This window comes from Epinephelus moara, chromosome 18 (genome assembly GCF_006386435.1).
Source record: "Epinephelus moara isolate mb chromosome 18, YSFRI_EMoa_1.0, whole genome shotgun sequence".
NCBI classification, from domain to species: domain Eukaryota; kingdom Metazoa; phylum Chordata; class Actinopteri; order Perciformes; family Serranidae; genus Epinephelus; species Epinephelus moara.
In genome coordinates, this window is record NC_065523.1 from 8994846 (window position 1) to 9019001 (window position 24156).

Sequence of the window (24156 nt, forward strand, 5' to 3'; positions counted from 1 at the left end):
CGGCCTGCTGCCTCATGCCTATGACCGAATCACAGCCGTGACGATATACGAGTATAACATCACTCCCTCTCGTGTGATATTGCTTAAGTATGTGCGTAATCTATTCTCTCCAGCAGAGATGTTGAATTCAATAGATCCTGAATAAATAAAGATTAAGTTACTCACTGACAAGAATTCACTTGTATTCCTGTCACACTGAAAAAGCATCAGAATTCAAAGGTCCTCATGAAACATTTCCATTCCTTTAAAAAACTGCTAAAAAAGAATTATTGTACAGAAAATATTTTTGAGTCTATGTTCCTCTGCCTGACACCACTTTCAAATTAGGTTTCTGAGAACATATTCATACTACAAACTTAATCTTGTGATATTTAGTTAGTGATAAACACCCAGAGTATCAGTCTGAACTACATGGAGGCCTTTAACTGACCCGTCACAGACCGGATGTTTTCAGTCTCACTTCACTGCAAATGAGTTATGACTTTTCTCCTCAGATGTCTGAACATGTGAGAGCTGAACAGACTGAGGCTTTAACAGCAGATTTACAGTGTGTTCATGTTGACAGCTCAGAGCGTGGTTCATTTGTTTTGTTTATGATGGTGTTACTAACAACTTTTACAAGCTGTTCTTTATGAGTGCAGGTCGGGCATGTTGGCACATGGAGAACATTTACAGTAACAAGATAACACAGACCTCACTACACATGGTGGAGGAAGTACCCAGATCCTTTACTCCAGTTTAAGAACTACTACCACTCTGTACAAATACTCTGTTACAAGTAGAAAGTCCTTCACTGAAAATGTTACTTAAGTAAAAGTATGCAAGTATTAATTTTTTTTTAATATAGCTTTTATACGTGTTTTAGCCTGAGATTTATATCAGATAGTTAAAAAAAGGAAAATATACACAAATATACATACAGAAAAAAACCCTGTGTCACCCAAAGGTACAATATTTCAGAGCTCCCCCTGAGTATCTCAAATAAAGCTTACTGTGGAGCTCCTGTCTCTCTCAGGGGAGCCTAGCTTCACGTAGCTCTCTATATTTCAAACCCTGAAAATGAGATTAATTGTGTCTGACAGGCTGGTAATGTTTCCACTTGTGGTGCTTTGGAATTTTAGTCTTGCTTACTTCATTGTTTTGTTTTAAGTTTTCTAAACTTGTTTCTAAACCCCAAAATTTCTAATTTCAGTGACTAGTTTGCTTTTGTTCTATTTTGGGATTTAGGTTTACAAAGTCTGCATGAAACCCAGATGAGACCCAGATGACTGTCAGTCCGCAGCATTCAGATGATAAATCTGTTTGGAAACTGAATGAGTTTGTGTTACAGCAGCCGTCCGGTTTCTCTCCCCTCCTCAGACGTGTGACGGTGGCTCGTAGCTTGGGGTCTCTCCTCCCTGACAAAAGAGCAGAGCTCCCACTACCACAGCGATTCACAGGGAATCATTCCAGCTCTGCTCTCCATAGAAACACAAGCAAACACAGAGCCAACAGACTCAAATACTAATTTGTCCCACGGGGATGCAGAAAAGGAGCTCCTTTATACCCAGTTTGTTTCTCACACACACACAGTGGCATGTCAATAAAGACAAATAATCTCAGTGATGAATGGCCGACCTGCGCAAACACTAACACGCCTTTAATAACCCTGACTTTACCTCAGGTCTGTCTGCACACTTCCTGTCTCTTCACAGAATAAAACTTTCCCTCAATCATAACAGGAGTAACAACAGACTGCAGGTGTGCTGATACACCTGGAGAGGAGGGGCTGCACACTGTAATTAATCCTTGGTGCTGAAAACTTGGCGAAATGTAAAACTGTGTGAGCCAGGAGGAAAGTATGTCAGCTATTGTTCAGACGAGGCGAGCTGGATGCCTTTCTGTTTCATTAAACATAACCTCAGGCTCTGCTCTTTTCCTTCGTCTGCTGTGGTTCTGTTCTGAATGTTACCGTTTTACTAGTTCACTTATTCAGAGTGTTGCGCTCTATGTCAACAAGATGCTTGACAGAAGACGCCGAATCCCTCAGAGAGTTTAACGATCAGAGGAATAAATTCACTGACAGAGAGCTCAGACGGCCAACGAAGCTGCACAGATTTGTTATTTTAATTTTATGTGCATATGAATCCAGATCTGCATCACACAGTGTTAGACAGTCATGACATAAATACGCCAGATTTCTTTCGGTCAAATAAGAGCAGAAATTGTTTTTGCAATGTTAAGAAACTCTTAAAATGCTCATTCCTGCTATCAGCTGTTTCCTGTTTATCCACCGCCAGTGGCTCGCATGTGCGGCGTCATCAACAGCTCCTCCCACAAGTCATCAACAACCCCTCCCGTTGCGGAAGGCCGCCTCAGTCTGTTTAAACTAAAAAGGTTCCGCCAATATGACTACCCTACGAGGCGTAAAATTGGGCACCTCGGATCAACTCGCCAATCCGGCTCTGTGTGTCTAAGCGCTCCCAGCTTGCCTGCAAAATGGCCCAACATTCGCCGAAAATCTGGCAGTGTAAAAGGGGCTATAGATAACTTTTTCTTTGACCCATGTCTGAACTTTCCAGCAAAAGTTCAAGAAATCTTGTGGATTTAAATCACATTAATTATGTATACACTGCTCAATAAAAATTAAGGGAACACTTTATCCTCACAGTATAACAACAAGTTCAATTTCATCTGCTTTGGTTCAAATACAAGTAAAAACTGGTGCAAGACAATCCCCTAAAAAAGGGAATGGTTTAATATATTGTTGCCGTTAATACAGACAATTGCTCTCTCCTTATCCTTCCTGACTGATTCTTCTCTAGTTTTGTGTTCTGCTAGTGTTCTTATCACTACTGGTAGCATGAGGTGGTACCTGCAGCCTAATTAGGTTGCACAAGTAGTCCAGCTCCTACAGGATGGCACATCCATACCTGCGGTCATAAGAAGGTTTGCTGTGTCTGGAGGAGATACCAGGAGACCAGCCGTTATAAGGAGAGCTGGACAGGGCCGTAGAAGGGCATCAACCCAGCAGCAGGCCCAGTATCTGCTCCTTTGTGTGAGGAGAAACAGGAGGAGCACTGCCAGAGCCCTACAAAATGACCTCCAGCAGGCTAATGGTGTGCATGTTTCTGACCTTTCTGTAACATCCTCCAGAATGAGCAGATTGGTGGTGGGTCAGTGATGGTCTGGAGAGGCATATCCTTGACCTCTGTGTCATAGCCAACAATACCCTGATTGCTGTTAGGCACTGGGATGAAATCCACAGAGTGACTGTCAAAGCTTTTTTGAGCAGTGTATTATGATATAAGACGCAAAACTAACGCAAGTATTTAAATAAAACTTAAATATAGCCAGGCCACATGCCAATCTGCCGGTGGCTTTCATTGTCACTGGCAATGCTGTAATTTGGCAGATTTTCAATTGGCTCTAGGGCTGTTGCTCAACCTACAGATTGTACTTTTCGCATGAACCCCACCACAGACAAGACGAGTATAGAAGTGGATGGACAGACAGACCCAAAACGTCTTATGAAACATCATTTTAGTGTACTGTTTGGCTGTAATATGAGAATCTGAGAACAGGAATTTGGTGCCATACTGTTTCCTATATTGTAAAATAGAGGCTGAAAAAACTGGTCAAGGTAAAACTAAGCAGTTCTGATCAAATATGGACCAAGATACTGTTACTGTGTTGCTGATTTCTCTTCTCAAATGTTTTGAGAAATATTTTTCTGCTTGCCATTTAACTGTAAAACAAGATCTTTTGTTACCAGCTGGCAGTAATATTGTGTCCTGTATCAAAACAACCAACATTACGTCAGTCACCAATGGAAGCCTTTTTTGGTCCAATGTGGCGCAGTGCATTCTGGTAGTTGTAGGTTTTCCACCTTTTGAGCAAAAGCCCTTTTCCTTTGTTTCCTCAAGTCATGTAATGTCAATTTTAAATGTATTTGTGTCTTTCTTTGCATAGACAGCGTACTTTTATGAGAATACCACCTTGCCAGCAGTGTAATACTTTTTTTATATCATTTAAATATCTTAAATTATAATTAAAGATAATGTGGTTATGTCCCCTACTTCGAAAATTAGTAAATAATAACAAACTAACACTCTAAACTAAGGTGGTGAACATGTCAAACATTATAAATACAGAAAGCTGTGATTTATATTTCATGTTTGACAGGAAACAGACGTTTTAACTTTTGTTCATCACTTTTATTTTATTTACAAACTTCGTTTTAATAATGTCAAAAGCTGTTATTATAGTAGGTTATTATCCAAGTAATTAATTAATTAATACCTGATTTTGCCTGTGAACTTTTCTGAGTGGGATTTGCTCAATGCTGAAACTATTAGTCCATTAATTTATTAACAGCAATTCTAAAAGATGAATTATTTAGTCATTCTAAGGTTAAGTGAAAACATGTCAGACATTCTCTGGCCACAGCCCAACATCCACTTCAACTGTAAACTGGTGAAAATGATCCTTTAATCCAATCATTTTTCAGTGGAGTCACACAAACTCCTGATGGTCTGACAGCAGCGACACAACAGAAACACCCGCACAAAAAATAAAACTGACCCGTGAGAACAGGGTCTCTGTCTGCTGACTGACTGTGTACAAACATGATCCGACGTGCTGGGTGAACACTGGAGGATTGTGGGAAGTTAGCGCGTTATGGATGTTGTTTTTAGATGCAGCGGCGTGATTACTGCAGCGAGGCGGAGCTCCATTGCCCGGCGAGCCGCCAACAGCTCTGATGAATAATGAAAAACTCTTTTCCAACGTCCCTGTGGAAGCTATTAGCCCCAACACACACAGACACACACACACTCAAAGATTCAGACATGCTAATGTTGCGGCAACATTGCAACAACTTTCCCATTTAAACAGAAAGTGTCTCGTCACTACAACCTCCTGCGTCCAAATGTCCCCACAGAATAAAGCGCAGGATCAAAGCTCCTCATTTTTACATGTTGTAAGCATCAATACTGTTGAATTTGCCAACTAACAAAATTCAGCTCCTGAAGTCCCCCTCCACTCAGAAATGTGTTTTTCTACTGTTTATGTCTGCTCTTGACTACACTGACTTGTACCTCCGCAAAGTTTGTCACTAGCGGTGTTTTCACATTCCTCTACTGAAGGGCGTGAGGTCTGTGCACTTCACTAAAATCTGAGATTCAAATAAACACAGTTGACAAAAAGTCAACATTCGTAAAATAATAAAATAACTGTTGTTGACTTCAGCAATTTTTTATCCATGTAATAATTTCCTACAAATCCTCAATTGTTTAGTGTAAAAAACAATTAGTTATATGTCTAACATCGACTCTCATGTAGAAGTCAAACTACAGTTTTCACAGTGTTGTTTATGTTCCCCCTGACGGAGAAGTGACCCCCTGTAGAAGAACTAATGGGCCTAATTGACTCTGTCTCAACCTATCAGCTCTGTGAACTCTTTCCTGACTCATTTCTCACATGCCTCGGCTGTCAACGCTGCATTAAGTCATCCAGGCTCTTTGGAAACACCCAGTCTTGGTCCGGCCCTCTGCTCCCTGACCTTTGACCTCTCTGGCTCCCCTCTGACCCTCTGAGGGGCTAAACAAAGGAGGCCAACACTTGACGATGTCTCAGGACTGATGTTCCTCTAACTCTGGTGTTTTACGGCACTCTCAGACTCCCAGCTCGTCATCTCTCTTTGAGCTTTTGTTACGACGACGGTGTTGACTTAAAGCTGAAAAGGCTGCGACAGTTGTTTTAACAGGAGGACATTAAATCACAGACTCATGAGCACTGGGATGAACTCAGACAGGAGACTCTTTCTGCTTGTGAAATACATACACTATGGATCAAGCCAATCACCAGAAAAAAACATACTGGCATAGTACATTTCTGCAATCCAGGGACACATTACATTTGTACATGAATATGTGGTGGATAAGTTGAAACTATATGTTGAAAAGTTTACATTTCAACAAAGCTGTGGTTAATGTGTGGTTGGGTTTAGGCACAAACACCACTTGGATATGGTTAGGAAGAGAAAAGATCATATTTTGGCTTACAATATCCCATTTTGGGGCACAATCACACCTGGAAACACAGCGATGTCTCTGTAAAAAAACAACTGCTCTTCGTGGCACCATCCCTGTTGCAGAAACAGCGATGGGTCACAAAAATCACTACGTTTGTTGCCCAAAAAGCTGCTGTAAAACTGCAATGAGTTGCTAAATCACGACCAGTGTTGTTGTTTGTTGGTCTCGAACAGTTGTCCGCACTGGTCCACAGCTTGGAAGCCATCTCTCCTAGGTGACACACCATCCCCTCCTCCTCCTGATTATAAAGTCAGCTCATATACTGTACAATAACACTTAAGAAACGCTGATATGGTAAGTATGACACATGCAAATGTAACGTATTCATGGTTTTGCAGAAAGGTACAATGCTAACAAAGCTGTATATATGGATGTTAACTATATTTTGTTTAGGAACTATCCTTTTACAGCTTTTTGTATTAAAACAACTTAAACGTCTGCTGTTTTCTACCCTTTTGTTTTTTTAACTGTCAACAAATTCCAGTAAAAGACCAAAAACATGCTAGTTGGTCTCTTAATGTTGTCTGATTTGCTTTCTGTGGCTCTCAGCTCTAAACCAAATGGTTCTATCCACTGGTGCCGACAATGAAAATATATAAATATATAGTTTCATGTTTAAAACAGTAAATTCCAAAGAGAGCTGGTCATTGTAGTTTTTATCAAACAAACAAGAGGAAATAGTACACTTATGGTGACTATTTTCAGTGGCGGATTAACACATTTGTTGCTTTACTGAGTATTTGTGGCAGCATGATGGTGTGTGTGGGATTGAGTCAAAATAAACTACAGTGTGTGTGCTCATGGTAATAAAGGAACATGTCAGTTAGTGCAACAGTGTGGCTCTTTTATGTGTTTTTTAAGTTTTTTGAGCAACAATGGAGCTCTGTGGCACAGAGGAGGAAAATGTATCAGGCTTTGATACACACACAATACTTTTTAGTAGATACAATCTGTGTCGATTTGAGTCTGAATTTGAGATAACGGGTCTGCTGAGTTTAAGGCAGCAGGATTAAATTGTGCATTTTCTGTAGTAAAGGATAAAAAAATGTAAGAAAGTAATGTTTTATCACTTCATTTGTCTGACAGCTGTAGTTACTTTACAAATTAAGATTTTAAATAGAAAACATATGTGATAAATTTGTCCACGGTAGTTCTCCTACAGACTTGGCACACAGGAGACGTTTCAGTTCTGCAACCTCACTGCTAGATGCCACCAAAACCTACAGGCCGGCCCTTTAAAATATGCTCCACCTCCACCAACTTTAAGACTAAAATGTTGCTTACTCTTTATGTTTAAGTTTACTTAGTTACTACAGAGCTAAATGCTAACAGGTATAATGTTTACCATGTTCAGCATCTTAGTTTAGCATGTTTGCATGTTAGCTAGTTAGCAGTAAGTACAAAGTACAGCTGAGGCTGATGGAAATGTTATTATTCTGCACGTATTTGGACAAACTGAAATTTTGACCTGATGGTGGCATGAGAGGGAAAGTTGGATGATCACTAAAATTGGCAGGATTCATCCTCTGGTGACCATTAAAGTCTGAACCTCATTTCATCAAATTACATATGGTACTTGTTGAGATTCAGTCTGGACCCAAGTGGTGGATCATGGAACTCTGCTGCATGCAGCCAATTTAAAATAAAATAAAATAAAACAAAATATATCCGAGGTATAAGCAGAACATGCAGCTGTTGTCTATAAAGACAATTCACCTCAGAGTCAGGACAGAGCGGTTTGAGAGGAAGCAGCAGGAGAATAATAAAAACTTTAAACAAAAAGAAATATTGATGAGGAGGGACCAAACTTTCTTCATCTATTTTTTTCCTTCCAGGCTAACAAGCTCCGAGGGGGGAATTTAACCAGTCAGCATTTCAGCAGACTGCGGCAGAGGCTCAGGGTTCAAACACAGAGGGTGAGATGATGTTTTGACACCAGACACAACTACACTGAATGTGCTGAGTCAGGTCTGACTTCAGCCTCGTAGTTTCCAGCTCTGCAGAGTGGAAACACTTTTATAGATGCAGAGGGAGCAGTGTAATGACCTGACACACAGAGCGGCAATGTGTCCAGAATATGTATTTTTATAGAGTTGACTTCATCACTTACCCGTCTGAATCCTGGTAGTTCACATTCAGTCTCTTAGTGGAGCCCAGCAACTCTGAAAAACACGGAACAATACAGAATATTACTATCAGTGCATCATGATACTTAGTACACTTAGCATGTATGAAAATATATGTGGATCTGATACCAGCAAGCCTTCCAAAACCTCCTTACAGGGGATGAAACCATCCATCACAGCACAGGAGTGGATGCACACTACTGTTAAAAAGTTTGTAATCTCCTGCAACTAAAGCTTGATTGGGTCCAGTCAGATGTCTGAGAAGACTACTCTGTATGTTTGAATAGTCTTTGATTATCTAACTCAATATTTAGAGCCCAGTTGCACCATTGTGGTTCAATAATGATCGAGGGTCACATCGAGGGTCACGTACGCTTTTCTGGACTGGAAAACATATTCAAAATCCAAGATCCAACAGTACTGGTGTCTGAATTATACTGTTTTCATCTCTGTTAAAATACACATTATTAAAGGAAAGAAGAAAAGCATGAAGGATAACAGCTGATTCAACACTTTCAACAGCAGTGTAAGTAACATCTACCATTAATGGAAGGGCAGTCTGTAGTTGGGTTTCCATCAAATGCAGCACAAAATCATCCAAAGAAATTTAAGAATGTATATGCTTTTCTGTCCACAACTGTTGTGCAAATATTGGGGACTGGTTCACTGATATGAGTAGAAGGGGCTCTAATTCTACAAGTCTGCAGAAGAAAAGGGTGAACCAAGATGACGTAATTAAATGAGCACCAGACAAAGCTCAAACGAAGAAAAAATGACATGTATGATAACAAAGAGCACACTGGATAATGGATAATAGACGATTTTGAACAACTAATATGACAGCTCTGTGGTCGCAGAGGACTTCTGGTAACAGCCCTATGTGCATACATAAGCTGTTAAAAACCTCCAGAGACAACAAAGAGAGCCCTTGTAGTGGCCTATGCGATGATGGTACATCATGACTGTACGTCATCATTTATTTGCTGAATCTGTTGAATCTACACTTATTCGTGTTACTTGTTTTATCAATACACCTATTCCCAAAGATTTTTTTGAATTTTTCGGTGTATCCACTCAGGTTTCTTTTTTTATGTGCAAACTGAAAATGCGTATAAAAACAGGTGGATGGAAACGCACTTTGTGATGGCTTATGAATAAGTGAGAAGTGTTCAAATGTGATTGGATTAGCGAGCAGACACCCTGCAGTCCCCTCAGCCTCCTGAACTATCTCTTTCCACTTGTATCACTTGGGGGAATCCAGTCAGCATCAGAGAGGAGATATGTGGATGTTTCCTGCAGAGGGTTTATCCTCCTGTCTCTCTTTGCTGGACCTCCTAAGGACGCTTCATTAGCCTCTGACCCAGGTTTGACTTCTTCGGCTGGGTCAGAGGACGATGCGCTGCTGAGATCTTGAAGAATAAAACTCTTTGATGTAGTGCCAGACAAAGACTCCCTGCTTCTTCCACCACAGACTCCCAGTTTGGACAAAGTTTCCGACCTCGTCGAGTGAGATGTCCAGCAGTTCTTCCTTCTCTCTGCAGCCTCTTTCTGACTCCCTCTCACTGGAATGTGGTGGTATTCAGGCTCTTAAACTGGTCAGGCTCTCTGACAGTCCGTGCTCTGTTTGGTACAGTGGTGGCCCGGCCTGTGTCTAATCAGCATGTCATTATAATGCCACGGTCACTGACTCTGTGCTGGAAGTCAGAGAGCTGCATTCACAGTGAAGGCTGCTGCTTCTGAATCATCACACAATCACAGTTCTGTGCAAAGTCACAACTACAGTCGTCATGTAAACCAGTTTAACAATACCTAACCCAGTTACTGTCCGGCTTCTGCAGTAACCTGGTTTCTCTCATCAACAGGGGTCAGAGGAAGCTGCTTTGGCATGGATGGATTTCTGATGGAGAAACGTGTGACACAGAACACGTACACTGGTTTCTAACAAGGTGTTTACGTGTGAGCATGTGCGTGACTTCAGAAAGGTTTCACATTGGCAGCAGTGCAGCAGGACAAAGAAAACATTAGCTGTGAGGGTTTAAGTATTCGTGCTGAACCGTCACGGTACAGGGCCAAGCTCCGGTGCACGTAGCCTCATGCAGAAAACACGGAATGTAGAGTTCACAAGCTTGTGTTATGCCTAGAAACTACAAGAGATAGGGTTGTGACGGTGTGTCGGCGTTGCTCCATTGTTGTAGTGTACACATATGAAAACACATCCAACATGCTAACGCACATATATCAACATCATCCGGATGTGCCCACCATCAAGACAGGGAAAAAGCAGGGTTACCCTCACATTAATTGATTTGTGGCAGCCTATGATTGAGACACATCCAAACTTAAGGTACAAAAACAAAGCAAAAATTGAACAAAACTTGATACAGACTTCGCTGGTGATTACTAAACTAACTTCATCCTGCTGTCACAATCATGCGATAATCATACTCTAACTTTTGGAACTTCAACAAGTAAGATGTTGTCCGTGATACAGTGAGCTGTGGTCTACAATCTGAACCTATTTTTGTTTACATTTAGTCAAATTTTCACCATTAAAAGTATGCTGAATGAGCTAATAGTCATTCCTGTTTGCAGTGTACCCATGGATGTAAAGAAAACTATTACTGGATTACCTTGATACTGAAGAAAAATTAAAAAATATGATGCTTCTCAGGCAACTTCTGCAGCATCTCCTTGAAGTGTAAGTCACACTGAATACAAAAATAATGTGTTTTATTTCTGTGTCTTCACACTTTTAAGAGTTATGAAGAAGAGAAGGAGAGAGATTTTACAGACACGTCCTGATTTCTCTCAGTCACCTGCTCTCTTGAGTGTAAACACAGTGACTGAAGTTTACCATCGGGGGTCATGGGAGGTCAGAGGTCAGACAGCAGGGGATGATGGGAAAGAGGTCCAAGACCCTGGATCCACCCACAGCCTGGAGACCAGCAGTCAGCAGCACTAACCTCCTCTGATCAGCAGTCAACATCTCTGCCCCCACCCCTCTAATATAAACCTCCAACACCATGACTCCTCACTCGTGATGGACGGACCGATTCTCTTCACAGTATTGTTTCCTTCAAGTTTCTACGTGTAAATGTAATGAACCTTTTGAGTGTTGATACTTTTAGCAAACTATGGTGTCAGTTTCTCCCTGATGCTGCATTATAGTACATGCAAATTAGATTAAAAATTAGTTCACAGTGGCACACCTGATCCATTTCCTTTGCTCTGTTATCAATATGTTATTTAAAAGTTCAGAGCAATAAAATACAACACATTTCATCTGTAGCATCCATGTTGTTTCCACATTACAACCTAAAACTCATGAATGCAACAAACTCGGAAGAATGATCATCTAAAGAGCAGGTGAATGCACCACTGGCCTTGGCTGGCGGAGGTCACAACTCTTGTCCAATTCACGTCTCTCGTTCACTTACTGTAACAGGCAGCGTGAGCAGTACCCTACAGCACATGGGGAAGTGGGAAAAGTTGGGGATTCATAAGCCCTTGGACATTTGGCAGGCTGACCTGGTTCATACCGGACACTAAAAAAAGTTGTTCAAAAAGATTGGTTCGTTCATTTTCACCCATCACCCATACCCCTCAGCTCCCGACAACAGAGCTTTTGAAGTATTAAGATCTCGGGGAAACACAGCAGGCTTTCCCTCTGGGGGTCGGAGCGCTGCTTTGATAATGACCTGGATTTTATAATTAATGGGAATAAATCAGCACAAAAATTTAAAGTCAGACACAAACTGAACTTACAGGCAGCGAGAAAGAGACATGAAAACTGTCTCTTCACACCATAAAACTCTTCATTTCATAACAAGCTCCACTGGAAGACTGTGAGAACAACAACAACAGAGACTTCCTGTCTCCTTACCTGCAAAAAACCAAAACAAAACACTGGGTAGAGTTTAGGAGAGAGAGGGCTGCTAGGAAGGGTTCATCATTTCATATTTTATAAATAGATTGTGTTTGCCATCAAAGATCGCCTTAAGATTTGTTGATGATTTGTTGGGGATCAGTTTGGATCATCATTCAAAATATGCATTAAAAATGTATTATTAACATATGTTTCCAAATCATTCGCTGGTATTTGTAATGGTAAGATCTTTTATAGCTTTGTGCTGCATGGCTGATATGTTTGGCATGGGATAACTATGTCTTTTAACATTTATTCTATTTTATTCAATCCATATACTTCATTTACTGGAAATACAGGAAAGGAAAGGGACCACATAAAAGTGTTGGATGAACCTGCAGGCAGCAGGTAATGTCAGAAAATTAAAACTCATGCTGGATATGTTCCATACAAAATGAAGAAAAGGGATTTTTCCCACAACTCGACCGACATGATCGTTATTACTTGTTACATGGTGGGTCAATGAAAGCGTACAAGAGTCTAGTGGATTATAACTACTTTGTGTGTTTTTTGGTCCATGACTGACATGACGGCCATCTTGTTTTTGGCCAGGTGAATAAAATGTGCTTGAGTGTAACTGTCTTTATATTTCAACACTGTACATGTCAGGCTAACATTTCCAGGAACATTTTCTGCCTACTAGGTAAACCATTCACAGAGGTCTGATGAAACGCTGTTAAAAATGGGGGTTCTGGCTAAAAACAGAGAGAAGTTGCCATAGCACATTGTAATTGCATCCACCTCAAGGCATGTTCAACACAACACTATAACATTTGCCTGAAGATGGAGGTTGTGGATCCACATCTGTCCCTGATTCTAAGTGAGTTTGTTATTTTACCTCTTCCCTTCATGTCCTATTATTTCGGGGCTTACAGTGGCCCTTGTTTTTTCTTAATTTGATCTATTGAAACAGCCGTAAACAGCGCAAATCATAGACACTTGTGCAGTGTTGGTAGTCTTGGCCTCCAGTTGCCTGCACTCCATCTGGACAGCGCACTGATGTATGATGTCATATGAAAAGAAGCTATTGGGAAAGATGTTCAAGATGACACTGAGAGTACCCAGGAAAATGTTCTGAGTATAGATCAAATCACAATGCTTGTTTATAATAACTTCCGTATAGAAACCCCCATGTCACGTACATAAAATCAAACAGTGCTGAGTAAACACTGCCTCAATTAATCTGTTTTAAGCCACCTGAAAAGGCCCACTGAAAAACAAAATCTGTTTAAGAGTACAAAATAAACTTAGAATATTTCCACTGCTGTATCTTGCCATCAGACAGCCCTTCCCAGTGGTGAGGCTGTTATTTTGAAGCCACCATACTCCTTTGATAAAAACATCAATATTAGTTTGCAGAACACAGGAGTTGCACCTCTACTACTGCCTCTATCAGTTAGCCTGTAAGGTTAAGCAGAGAAAATAGGCATGCACAATATTGGATTTTTCTGCCAATATCCAACATGCCGATGTGTAACAACTCATTTGACCAATTACCGATATCCATATCGATATGTCCAGATTCCGCTATTTCATTTTAAAGCAGATATCGGCCAATACCAATGATGTGCTGATATTATTGTGCATCCCTAGGATGCTGCCCCATCCACAGCAGTATATGCTCAGCCTCTGTGACAGTAAAGACGCTAGCAAAGCAACACAGTAAATATAACAAGCACAGCAAAAATGTCAGATAGGTCGTACCACAGTGTTTAACTATATATAATTTTAAAAGGACCAATTTCAAAAATTGTTGTCTCCATTTCGTCATACAGACACAAAAACATGGAAAATACATTCCAGGTTCAAAAATACTAAAGTTTCCCTTTAAAGAGCTGAAAACATTAGATGTGTATGACATGATGAGAGGACTGTAACCTTCCTCACATTAATACATCACACAAACACATGGTTTTCCATTGTTGGAGCTTTGACTGGAGCTCTTTTAATGATGTCATCTCTTTGTGTCCTTTTCTTCTTCTATAGTGGTTTAATGGCACTGACTGCAGAATTAGCTCCACCAGCTGTCTATCTCCATCAACCAATAAAATCATATTCACACAGCAGTAAGGGATACAAACTAGCACTCAGTCGGGTTTTGTTTTTTCACCATTTCCTGTAAATGTTGTTAAACTTTGAGCTACTTTTGGCTGGAAATTTGGCTGTTCTTGAGATATATCTATTGTTTCATTTGTTCTTATTGATTCTATAAATCAGTATACACATCAAACTCTCGGGTGTGCTGACCTCCAACAGAACCAAATATAACTAAATATAACTAAATACTGTAGCTGACGGTCATCTTCAGGCTCTCATCATCCTCATCTGCTGCACATTTGTTCAGTTATTTTTAATGCTGTTTATGGAGCGAGGCGGAGAAGAGGCCCGGAGCTGAACCGGAGTCTGTTTCAGCTCCAAAGTTTGCAGGGACTTGCTCACTTTTTATAATTTCAGCTGAAAGTTTAATGTCCTGTGGATCTGTTGCCACAAGAATGCAGCCAAAGGAGGAGAAGGAGGAGAAGGTTTTGCAGGAGTCTGCAGATTTGTGAGGTCTTGTCAGGATCCGGCACGTGGATGGAGTCTCAGCCTGAAAGAGAATCTGTTGTAAAAATCTAGCGACTAAAATTAGACGACCGCTGTCGAGTATCAGATGTATGATTAGACGTCTGCAGGAAACGCCTCACACTTCTTTTTGTCTCGAAGCAATAAACAAAACGAGGACGATACGGCAGCTTCTCTCCTCTCATTGTGGTGAAGTTGAGAGACCGAGCAGCAGCAGCTCTGCACTAAATATAAGTTCTTTCATGAACACTGGACTTCCTCCAAACACATACAGGCTGCAGTCAGAGAGTGTTCCCTGAGACGCAGCAGACATCTGAACTCCCAGCAGACTACATCTCAGTCTGAAAATAAAACACAACTTCTTCTTTTAAAAAAAGAGAAAAACTAATACAGGTCTTAATGAGGGAGACTAATCTACTGACGTGATTACTGCAATATCAACACAGGGAAGTCACATGATGCTGCAGATATTAAGTGAATCAAAACTCTGTGAACAAGCAAACATTACTGTTCTGTTGAGATTCAGCTGCCATCACCAAAACAATCTGTCTGTAAATATCAGTCTGTGGTAAATATGTAGAAGTTGATCATTTTAGTTCAGGGCTGCCAGTGCTTTACATCGGTCCCATAGACAAAAAAAATTTGGCCCAACACTTACAAAACAACATCTGGAAGAACATCGGCTCTGCGCAAGATTTCTGGTAAGCAGGTTATGATACAGTGCTGGTTATGGACGCTTAGCAACCTCAGACACAACCTGCCTCTGCGCCCTTGAAAGTTGGGACAGAATAGGCACAAGAATAGCGCCCAGTGCCCAACCCCCTGAGATGATTGCTTCATCACACCGTAACCTCCAGCATGCACTGGGGCGGTTTGCAGCAAAGTGTGAAGCGGTCAGGATGAGAGTCAGCACCTCCAAGTCTGAGGCCATGGTTCTCTGCCGGAAACCGGTGGATTGCCCCCTCCAGGTTGGGAGTGAGTTACTGCCCCAAGTGAGGGAATTGAAGTATCTCGGGATCTTGTTTTCAACTGAGGGTGGAATGGAGCATGAGATGGATCGGCGGTCTGGCACGGCTTCCTCAGTGATGCAGGCACTGTGAGACCATCATGGTGAAGAGGGAGCTGAGCCGGAAAGCTTTCGATTTACTGGTCCATCTACGTCCCAACCCTCACCCATGAGCTATGGGTAATGACCAAAAGAATGAGGAGTTTCCTCAGAGGGGTGGCTGGGCTCAGCCTTAGGGACAGGCTAAAGAGATCAGACATCCAGAGGGAGCTCTGAGTGGAGCCGCTGCTCCGCGTTAAAAGGGGTCAGTTTAGGTAGTTCGGGCATCTGATCAGGATGCCTCCTGGGCGTCGCCCATTAGAGGTGTTCTGGGTTGGGTTGACCCAGAACACGCTGGAGGGATAACAAACCTCGTCTGGCCTGGGAACGCCTTGAGGTTCCCTAGGAGGAGCTGGAAAGCGCTGGTGGGGAGAGGGATGTCTGGAATACTTTGCTCAGCCTGCTGCCCCCACAACTCGCCTTCAGATAAGCGGTTGAAAATGGATGGAAGGACGGGTGGAGGACTTCTACTTTTACTAAATTTATTTCAAGGTCTGCTTTGCAGGAATTGTTAGTTACTGTTTATAAACAGTATTGCTCAGTAAAAGTGAAAGTGAACCCCGGATTCACTTTCACGTTTTGTAAAGTTTTGTCCGCTTGGCATTTTGCCCCGCTATATTTGCGGTTTCTGTGCTGTGTTAACAATTTTCGTAGCTTTCTCTTGGATGAATGCTGCTTATGGTCTGACACCTGATTACTACCTTTTTATACAGTCCTGACCTCACCTGTGCACCTGTATAGGAGCCTCCTGAATATAGCAAAATAAGAAGAAAATAAGAAAGTACAGGCAGAGGGCAAAGTCTCTGCAGAAAAATACACAGCCAAACACTTATAGTCGGTCACAAGTGATGATTGGAAGGAACTACTTCTGTATGAGTCAATACATTGTTTTCAAGGAAAATTCCACACAGATCTGTGTACCTTTCTATCACTGGCTTAGCCAACAGAGCTCTGTTTAAATTTTAACTTGATAAAATCTGGAAATATTTATTGTAACTTCTAATGTTTTATGGGGAAAACAGTTCCTATTATCTATGGTCTTCACGTGCCAGCCCCGCTGGTCAAACTCTGTGATAGAGTCACTTAGAGATAGAAGGTTTGTTTGATGCAGTAGGTCTGTTTGAAGATTTGGAGATCTCTGAGGGAAACATGGGCACCAATCAGCAGCCCTCCCTCCTCCTCTCTCCTCCTCCCTGGCCTTCAGAGAGCCTGGCACAGGAACACAGGAAGCTAAGGAAGTGTTTGTCCAAGGCAGGAGTAGGACACGTCTGTCTCTTATCTGTTGACTGAATGAGGACGATGACGGCAGAGCAGAGACATAAAGATGAGCTTCTCCTGTCTTATCTGTTTCTCTGGGAGGAAGACAAGCATGGAGGTTTGTCCTCCAGCTCAGTCTGAATATTTGGACCCAGATGAACTGCTGTAAACCCCCCCAGAGTCTGGACACAGAGTCTGGACTGGGGGCCAAACTGGACCACAATCACACGGACTGAATACAGACTGGTTTTATCAGTTTACTCTCTGCAGCTCTGAACACAGTGTAGATATTCGATATCAATCAAGTAAAGACACAGTCTGCTGGCTAAACACTGCTGAACAAACAAAGACCTACTGTGCTGTAAAACTAACCAAAAACTGAATACACAAAGAATTTACAGGGTCATTAAAGTTTCAATAGTACTGACAAACAGCCGGACACACTAAGGAGGGAAAAGCCCGTCTGGGAACAGGAAGAGAAACATCATCCTGAGACTTTTGTCTTTCAGTCACCATCTTTCTGATCAATTACAGCTGCAGATGAAGCTCCAAAGAAAAGCCCATTTTCAGATACATGAGTGGTGAAAGTGAAGATTTGTGTTTCTACAACCAAAAGAGAAACCTTTAAAAAAACATTAAGAGTCTAATACACCACACACCTGTCAGAGATCACCTGGCTGCAGAGTGAAGCAGGGCTTTCCACGCAGATATGGAACAGCCAGCCAGTAAGGACAAAGTATCCAGCTAGAGGGGTGCAGGGCCATACCCCCCAGGAGAAAAACATGGCCATAAAAGCACAAATTTGGTGGCCTCTGGCACATTCTAATGCCACTGTTCCACCATATACACTGACCTTAATTGTTGCATATACTAATTGTGAATCATCGCAAAGGAGAATTAGGTTTCTTGTGCATTTTAGCCCATGTAGTCTGTAACGAGCTATTAATATTAAAAATCACACCTATTCCTGAATAATCAGAACTTTTGTAATTTGAATTCGAGTTCCCTCTGGTAAACAGGTACGCAGTGTCATTGGTAAATGTCTTAGAAAAAGCAACCTTGCGCAGAAAAAAGTATGTCACATTTGCAGCTTTGTATTAATCTTCTGTGTGAAAGTACTCCTGACAAAAACAGAGTTTGAAAGAATATATTAACATGTGAAGCAATCGCAGACAAAAAACGCCCCTGGTGTGTAAAGGCCTTAAGTTAATCAGCGTTAAAACACTTTTTATTGGTGTTGTGTAAATGTTTAAGTTTTGTAAGTTCTACTGAAAGAGTAAGTTTGAATCTCTTCAAATAAAGGAGAAGAATATAAATCTTTTCTGTTTTACTGTGAAACCAAACCTCCATATTGAATAGTGTTTATTTGGCTCCCTCCCAGTGTTGTTCAGAAGTTTTAAATTCTTTATGTTCAACTCTGCAGCGTTACTAAGATGTTTGATTGTGAGGGAGGCAACATGTTTACATTCCTGTGGACCCTGTGGAGCGTCGGGTGGTGCAGTTCAGAGACACATGGAGGTTCAGGCTGAATTAAGACGGAGATGGAGGAATGAGGCCAGTCTTATCGGCTTTGTTGTGTGAGTGTGACGTCGTTGTTATCGGCCGGCTGATAAATGTGGCTCTAACAAAGCACAGGGAGGCCCTGAGCCAGACGTCAGTGTTGAACAGGACCAACTCAAGTACTGGACATGTTGAAATGTTGACCTGATGGTGCTAGGTGAAAAGTCAAAGGATCATTGGGTTTTTACAATTCATCCTGAGGGGAACATGAATGTCTAAACCACATTTCATCACAATCCATCCAATAGTTGTTGAGATATTTTCTGAAAAACTGCACAGAAGCTCATAAGGTGAGAGGAGGTTAGTGAGTTAGACCACATCAGTTCTCTCTGTTCTCTCAGTCTATCACTCAGCGAGTTTGTGGTTTCCCTCAGGGGTGGGGGTGGGGGGGTCTGAGCTGACACAAAGTCCCCCCCCCTCCACCCACCCTTGGAACAATAGCGTTGGGAGAGGAAATGTAGAAGGGGCCCTACTCCGAGTCCTGGCTTTGTTCCTGAGAGCTGCCGTCAACACAACACACACCCCTCCTCCTCTTCCTCTGACAGCAAGTCATAGCAAGGTTACAGCCCAACACCTCCACCACACGCACACACGCACGCACACACACACACACACACACACACACACACACACACACACACACACACACACACACACACACACACACACACTATCTCCTATAGTGTTTCCTATCTCATTGGGGATGCAGATAATGATTTTTTTTTCATAAACAATAAATCTACAAATCTACATGATTTTCCCAATTAACTGATTACTTATTTAATCTATACAATCTCATTCACAATTTCTTCAAGACCATATTGATGTCTTTTTGTCCAAAACCTAAATATATTTACTTTACAGCAAATTACCACCTTTCAGAGGCTGAAAAAATATATATTTTGACTGGGACGATTAATCAGTTATCAGAGCAGCTGCAGATAAAATTTCTGTTGATTAATTGTTACAGGTTATTATTATTATTATAATTATTACAAGAAGAGACATTGTGATATTATGTAAATAATAATATTTCTAAAAAATTCTACTCTCTTCTTAAAAACCTCAGCAATTAGCCGATCAGTCTCCAGCTGCTATCAGAGAATATTTGGTGTTTCTGTTTGATAATTACTTAAATTAAAGTTGTTGCAGATACATTTTCTGTTGGTTTCTGTTTAAACTAATTTGAGAAAAAGGATCCTGAGTCAAGGACCACTTATGAGCTGTTTCTGAAATAATGAAGCTACAAAAGCTGTTACGGCTCATTTATCCTCCCTTTATGTGTGAAAAAATATACGTCTGTTTCAAACTCTGTAAACGTCACTGCCCTTATACTTCCATGCATTTATGATGGTATCATAGTCTGTATGTAAAGATGGACGACATGACCACTCCCCAAAAGTGAAGCTGAAACATCTCGATCACCCTCTGGGGGCTGGCTGCACTATAGGTCATAAAGACTGCCCTCTCTATGTTAGATGGGATATGGGCCAAACTAAAACTTAATGTACACATCAAATACATTTTTCCCAAAGACTGTTTCTGTCATTTAAGGTATTTTTTATCACACTGCTGTATGTTCAAGTATTCGTATTTCTGACATGTTTGGTTTTAATGAGTTATTTAATGCTGTAAAACATGATTGACAACTGTGTGAGCAAATCGGTGGGCTTGCATTCAGTGGTGCTACTCACAGACTGGCCACTAATGACATCACCAGAGCAAGATGAGAGTGGCTGTATCCTGAATATTTTGGATTCACCTCTGTAGAGTGGGGGTAAGTGGAGATGCATTGTCCATCTTTATATACAGCCTATGGATGGTATAAATATGGCAAATAAATGGCACTAGAGGGTTGAGTCCTCAAACAATGCAATGGTGGAGTTTCAGACACCAACAAACGAGGCGACGGTGGAGGAGGTCATAATATTGTACCTTTAAACAAAGGCAGTGTTGTAGATTGCGGTGTTCATTAGGGCCGAAAAGACTTCACTCTCTGAAATGACAAGTCTTTAGAGTAAATAAATAGGCTTTAGGTTTGTGGGAAGACCCTGAATAAAATAAACTGGACTAAATTTATGAATCAGTCTTATTTTGAAATTAAAGTTACAATGTGTAATTTACGTGGTTGTTTATTAGCAAATATCAACTATTGCTTTCATAAATATATATTTACTAAAGTGTCATGCAATTCACATACAAATAGAAGCTTTCTCATAGGTTTAGAATGATTTCTTTATATATACACAGGCAGGGCGCGGTATGCTGGAGGCTGGAGGCTGCCTTCTTGCGTCGCCATATTTGAATACAGTGGCCGAAAGGGATATACACGCTTCGCCTTTCGCGTTTCCCTAGAACCTGCCGTCACTGGAGACGGTTAAGGTGAAGATCCACCCGGGGCGCTTCTGCGTGAACCTGCTTTGTGCTTTTATGATTCTGTCGCACTTTAAATGGAGGACCACACATATGTTTTGCCCCGTAAGAGGGAAACCATGCCACCAAATAAAAGAAAAAGATCAGATAGGCGAGGACGGGACGAAACTTGTGAATATCGGCGTTGCTTATTCCAGGTGGAAAGAACTCCTGAAGGAGAAGGATTTCACAAGGGATGCGGAGGTTGCCTGCTTTCTGCTAGACAGGTAATTCAATCTGATATTTTAAAATCATTTTGGCTTCATATTTGCAACTACTTCTCCCTCTCATCTAAGTTCGAGTGACGGCTAACGTTACGTTTACGTGCTAACGTTATCCTAGCCTTGGCTAACGTTATCCCAGAGCTACAGCTAAATGGTTAGCCTAGCCTACAGCCTAATCTGTTGATTCCTCTCGCGCTGCTGCGAAGGCTGTCACCCTGTCCTCCTCCTCTTCTCTCTGGGTAGCCGAGACACACCTCTTCGCCTGGCCGTTCCTGCACCGCTTCTACCCCCTTCCTCTCCCTGGTCTTCCTCCTCACCCTCTCCCTCTTCCTCATCTCCCTGTGTCCTGTGGAAGAACACTCTGGAAACGCATATACTATAATCGTACCAACCTATATTTGCCGCACTGCGCCGTGACTATCACATAAAACGTGTTATTTTAGCATTACTGTGCTAATGCTCGTGTTACAAAAACAATTAGAAATAAAACACTCCTAACGTATATCTCACAGGTAACCTATAGCTCACTGGTAAGCTATAACATATCGTAACATTGTTTAGATTCCTAAATAAACATTCACCTCGTCGCTAGATACTCCTGAAAAACTCGAAAAACTCTGCTGTCTGCGCAAGGCTTTTTGTCCTACGATGCCACCGTCACTTACCCGACGGGAGGGGTGAGTGCGTGAGCGCGAGTGAGCGCTGCAATCTAGAATTTGACCGCTGATGTCACTGTTACTCACCATTTTTACACACTGAGGCTTTAAAGGTTTGAGGCTGAAGCTCATTTTCCTTATGAATCATGCAGTGAGCACAGTGTAAGAAAATAGTGAAAAAATGTCCAGACATGACGGCTTTACATATGTAGTGTCAAAAAAAGAGAAGACCGAAAAGGAATACTTCAGTTTGTGGTTAAGGCTGTGCACAGAGCCTGTGCAGACAGCTGCATAGATTAAAATGAGAGTGAATATGTGCGAATGAAAAATGCATCTGATAGCTTGAAGTCAGAACACAGGGATGGTTTCCACTCAGTGCTGCTGCGCCGCATTTTGAATGTAACCCTCTCAATCCTCAACTGTCTGGAGAGGCCACGATCAGCCCTGGCAGCTGAACACACCACAGTCTCTCACCGAGATGCACTCTCAGGTACTGATTGATTTAATGTTAATTGATTCTCTGTACTGCCATAATTTGGTCAATAGCCTTAAATACTGAGTTCGATACCCAATCCTCCTATCACTGAGTGTGTTTACATGCGCATTAGTGTCCTGGTTTGGAGTCTTATCCTGATTTTGAGTCAGTGTTTACACAATACATGAGGAAACTTGTTATTCAGCTCTGTGTGTATATACATGAGTCTAAGAGTATCCAGGTTTCTCATCATCTGTGTGCAGGTCAAGTCAATTTGACTTACATAACACCAAATCATGACAAGTTATCTGAAGACACTTTTCATACAGAGCAGGTCTATACTATACTCACTAGACCCAACAATTTCCCCATGAGCAAACACCTGGTGGCGGGACGGAAAAACTTCCTGAGTTGTGGGTCGGCCTGTGCATCATTATTTGAATAACATAAATGGTGTTCTTTTGTCTTAATGATTATTAATATCATCAAATGATACACTAAAGCTGTCAAGTTTGGAACCCATAGGCTTATGCATATTTCACCTTGTTGCATGTGACCAATGTGTTTTGTAGCTGATGTTACTTAAAAAACAAGGATTTGCAGAATAGTGTGCTTCTGCTTCCAGGACAGAAAATGACTCATATCTGGGAATCCCTACTGTATATAATAATGATGGAAATAAAACAGGTGTGTTTTGATATCTAAGCCACAATGTTCTGTACCAATGAAGGGTTCAGAAACACGATCAGGTGTTTACATGACACATTGTCCTAATTTCTATCGGACCGCTCAAGCTAGCAAATCCAGCTGTTTACATGTGCAGCACAAAACCAGGATACTCCAAATGTGTGTTCAGGCTGCTGTCTGCAGCTCAGAGTCAACAGAGTCTAATGGAGAAGCTGAGATGTTTTTTTGTGTGTTGATCCAGCTGGAAGCTGCTGACTGCCACTTCATTCACACTCTGCTGTGGAAATGCTGTTCAGGACCGTCCGGGCCTGTACTGGTTGGACTGGGAGACAGCAGAGGACCTAATGGGAGCTAATGGAATAGTTGACAGTGTGGTGGCAGCCGTCTGGGAGATGCATGGGCAGTAAATACTCACACAGTGGCAGCGGCTTGTTAATGAGAGACTTGTTGTCCCAGGGGACAGACGGTTTAGACTCTGGGAGGAAAATGAAACCAACCTTTGAGTGTGAAAGCTGCTGATGAATGAACGGATCAGACGTGTTGGAGCACCAGTCAGTGCTTTCTTTTAACTAGGCATCACATAACAGCTTCAAAACCTCTGTGTCAGTTGAGTGTTTCTGATCAGATCAGCCCTCTGTGTGAATTTACTTGTTTGTTAATATTTGGTATATGTGAGGATGACAGACTGTATCACCTCTAATCCTTGTTTTTCAAATTTCACTAATCCATAGCAGCACGTGTTGGTGTACAAAACACACTGAAGGCTTGTCTTTGGATGTTTCACTGAGAGTTCAACATCATCAACAACATGAAATACAATATTGATGATGCTGTCGGACACAGTGAACACACGGTTTTATCAAAATAAAACTTTTTAAAGGGGAAAAGACATCAAGTGCTTGATATTCAGGGATTGTTGCTGTGGTATTCCTTTAGCAGCCATGTGTCAGTTTGTGTTTCAGTACTCCACATACATTGCACTGCACCATTTTTCTACCATCCCAGACATCCATTGACTTCCTTTTATTTATTTTATAGACTCTTGAAACCTGCTAGTGTTGTGTGATCCACTGCAGTGCACATTAATCTATAA

General features: G+C 41.5%; 1 protein-coding gene across 11 annotated transcripts in view; it reads right to left on the bottom strand.

The window, feature by feature from the left end:
* The window catches only part of LOC126405648 (caskin-2-like), an 81921-nt gene that overhangs the window by 37745 nt on the left and 20020 nt on the right, over window positions 1–24156 (bottom strand). For 9 of the 11 annotated variants that reach the window (XR_007571594.1, XM_050069467.1, XM_050069466.1 and 6 more), the window contains exon 3: window positions 8185–8236. Coding sequence is in view for 8 of the 11 variants with exons in the window: in XM_050069467.1 (XP_049925424.1) it covers window positions 8185–8236 (52 nt within the window). In the remaining 3 variants the exon portion in view is untranslated. Of the gene's footprint in view, window positions 1–8184; window positions 8237–8329; window positions 8427–24156 lie in introns of those variants that run through there. The other 2 variants (XM_050069469.1, XM_050069470.1) reach the window with 2 other exon arrangements.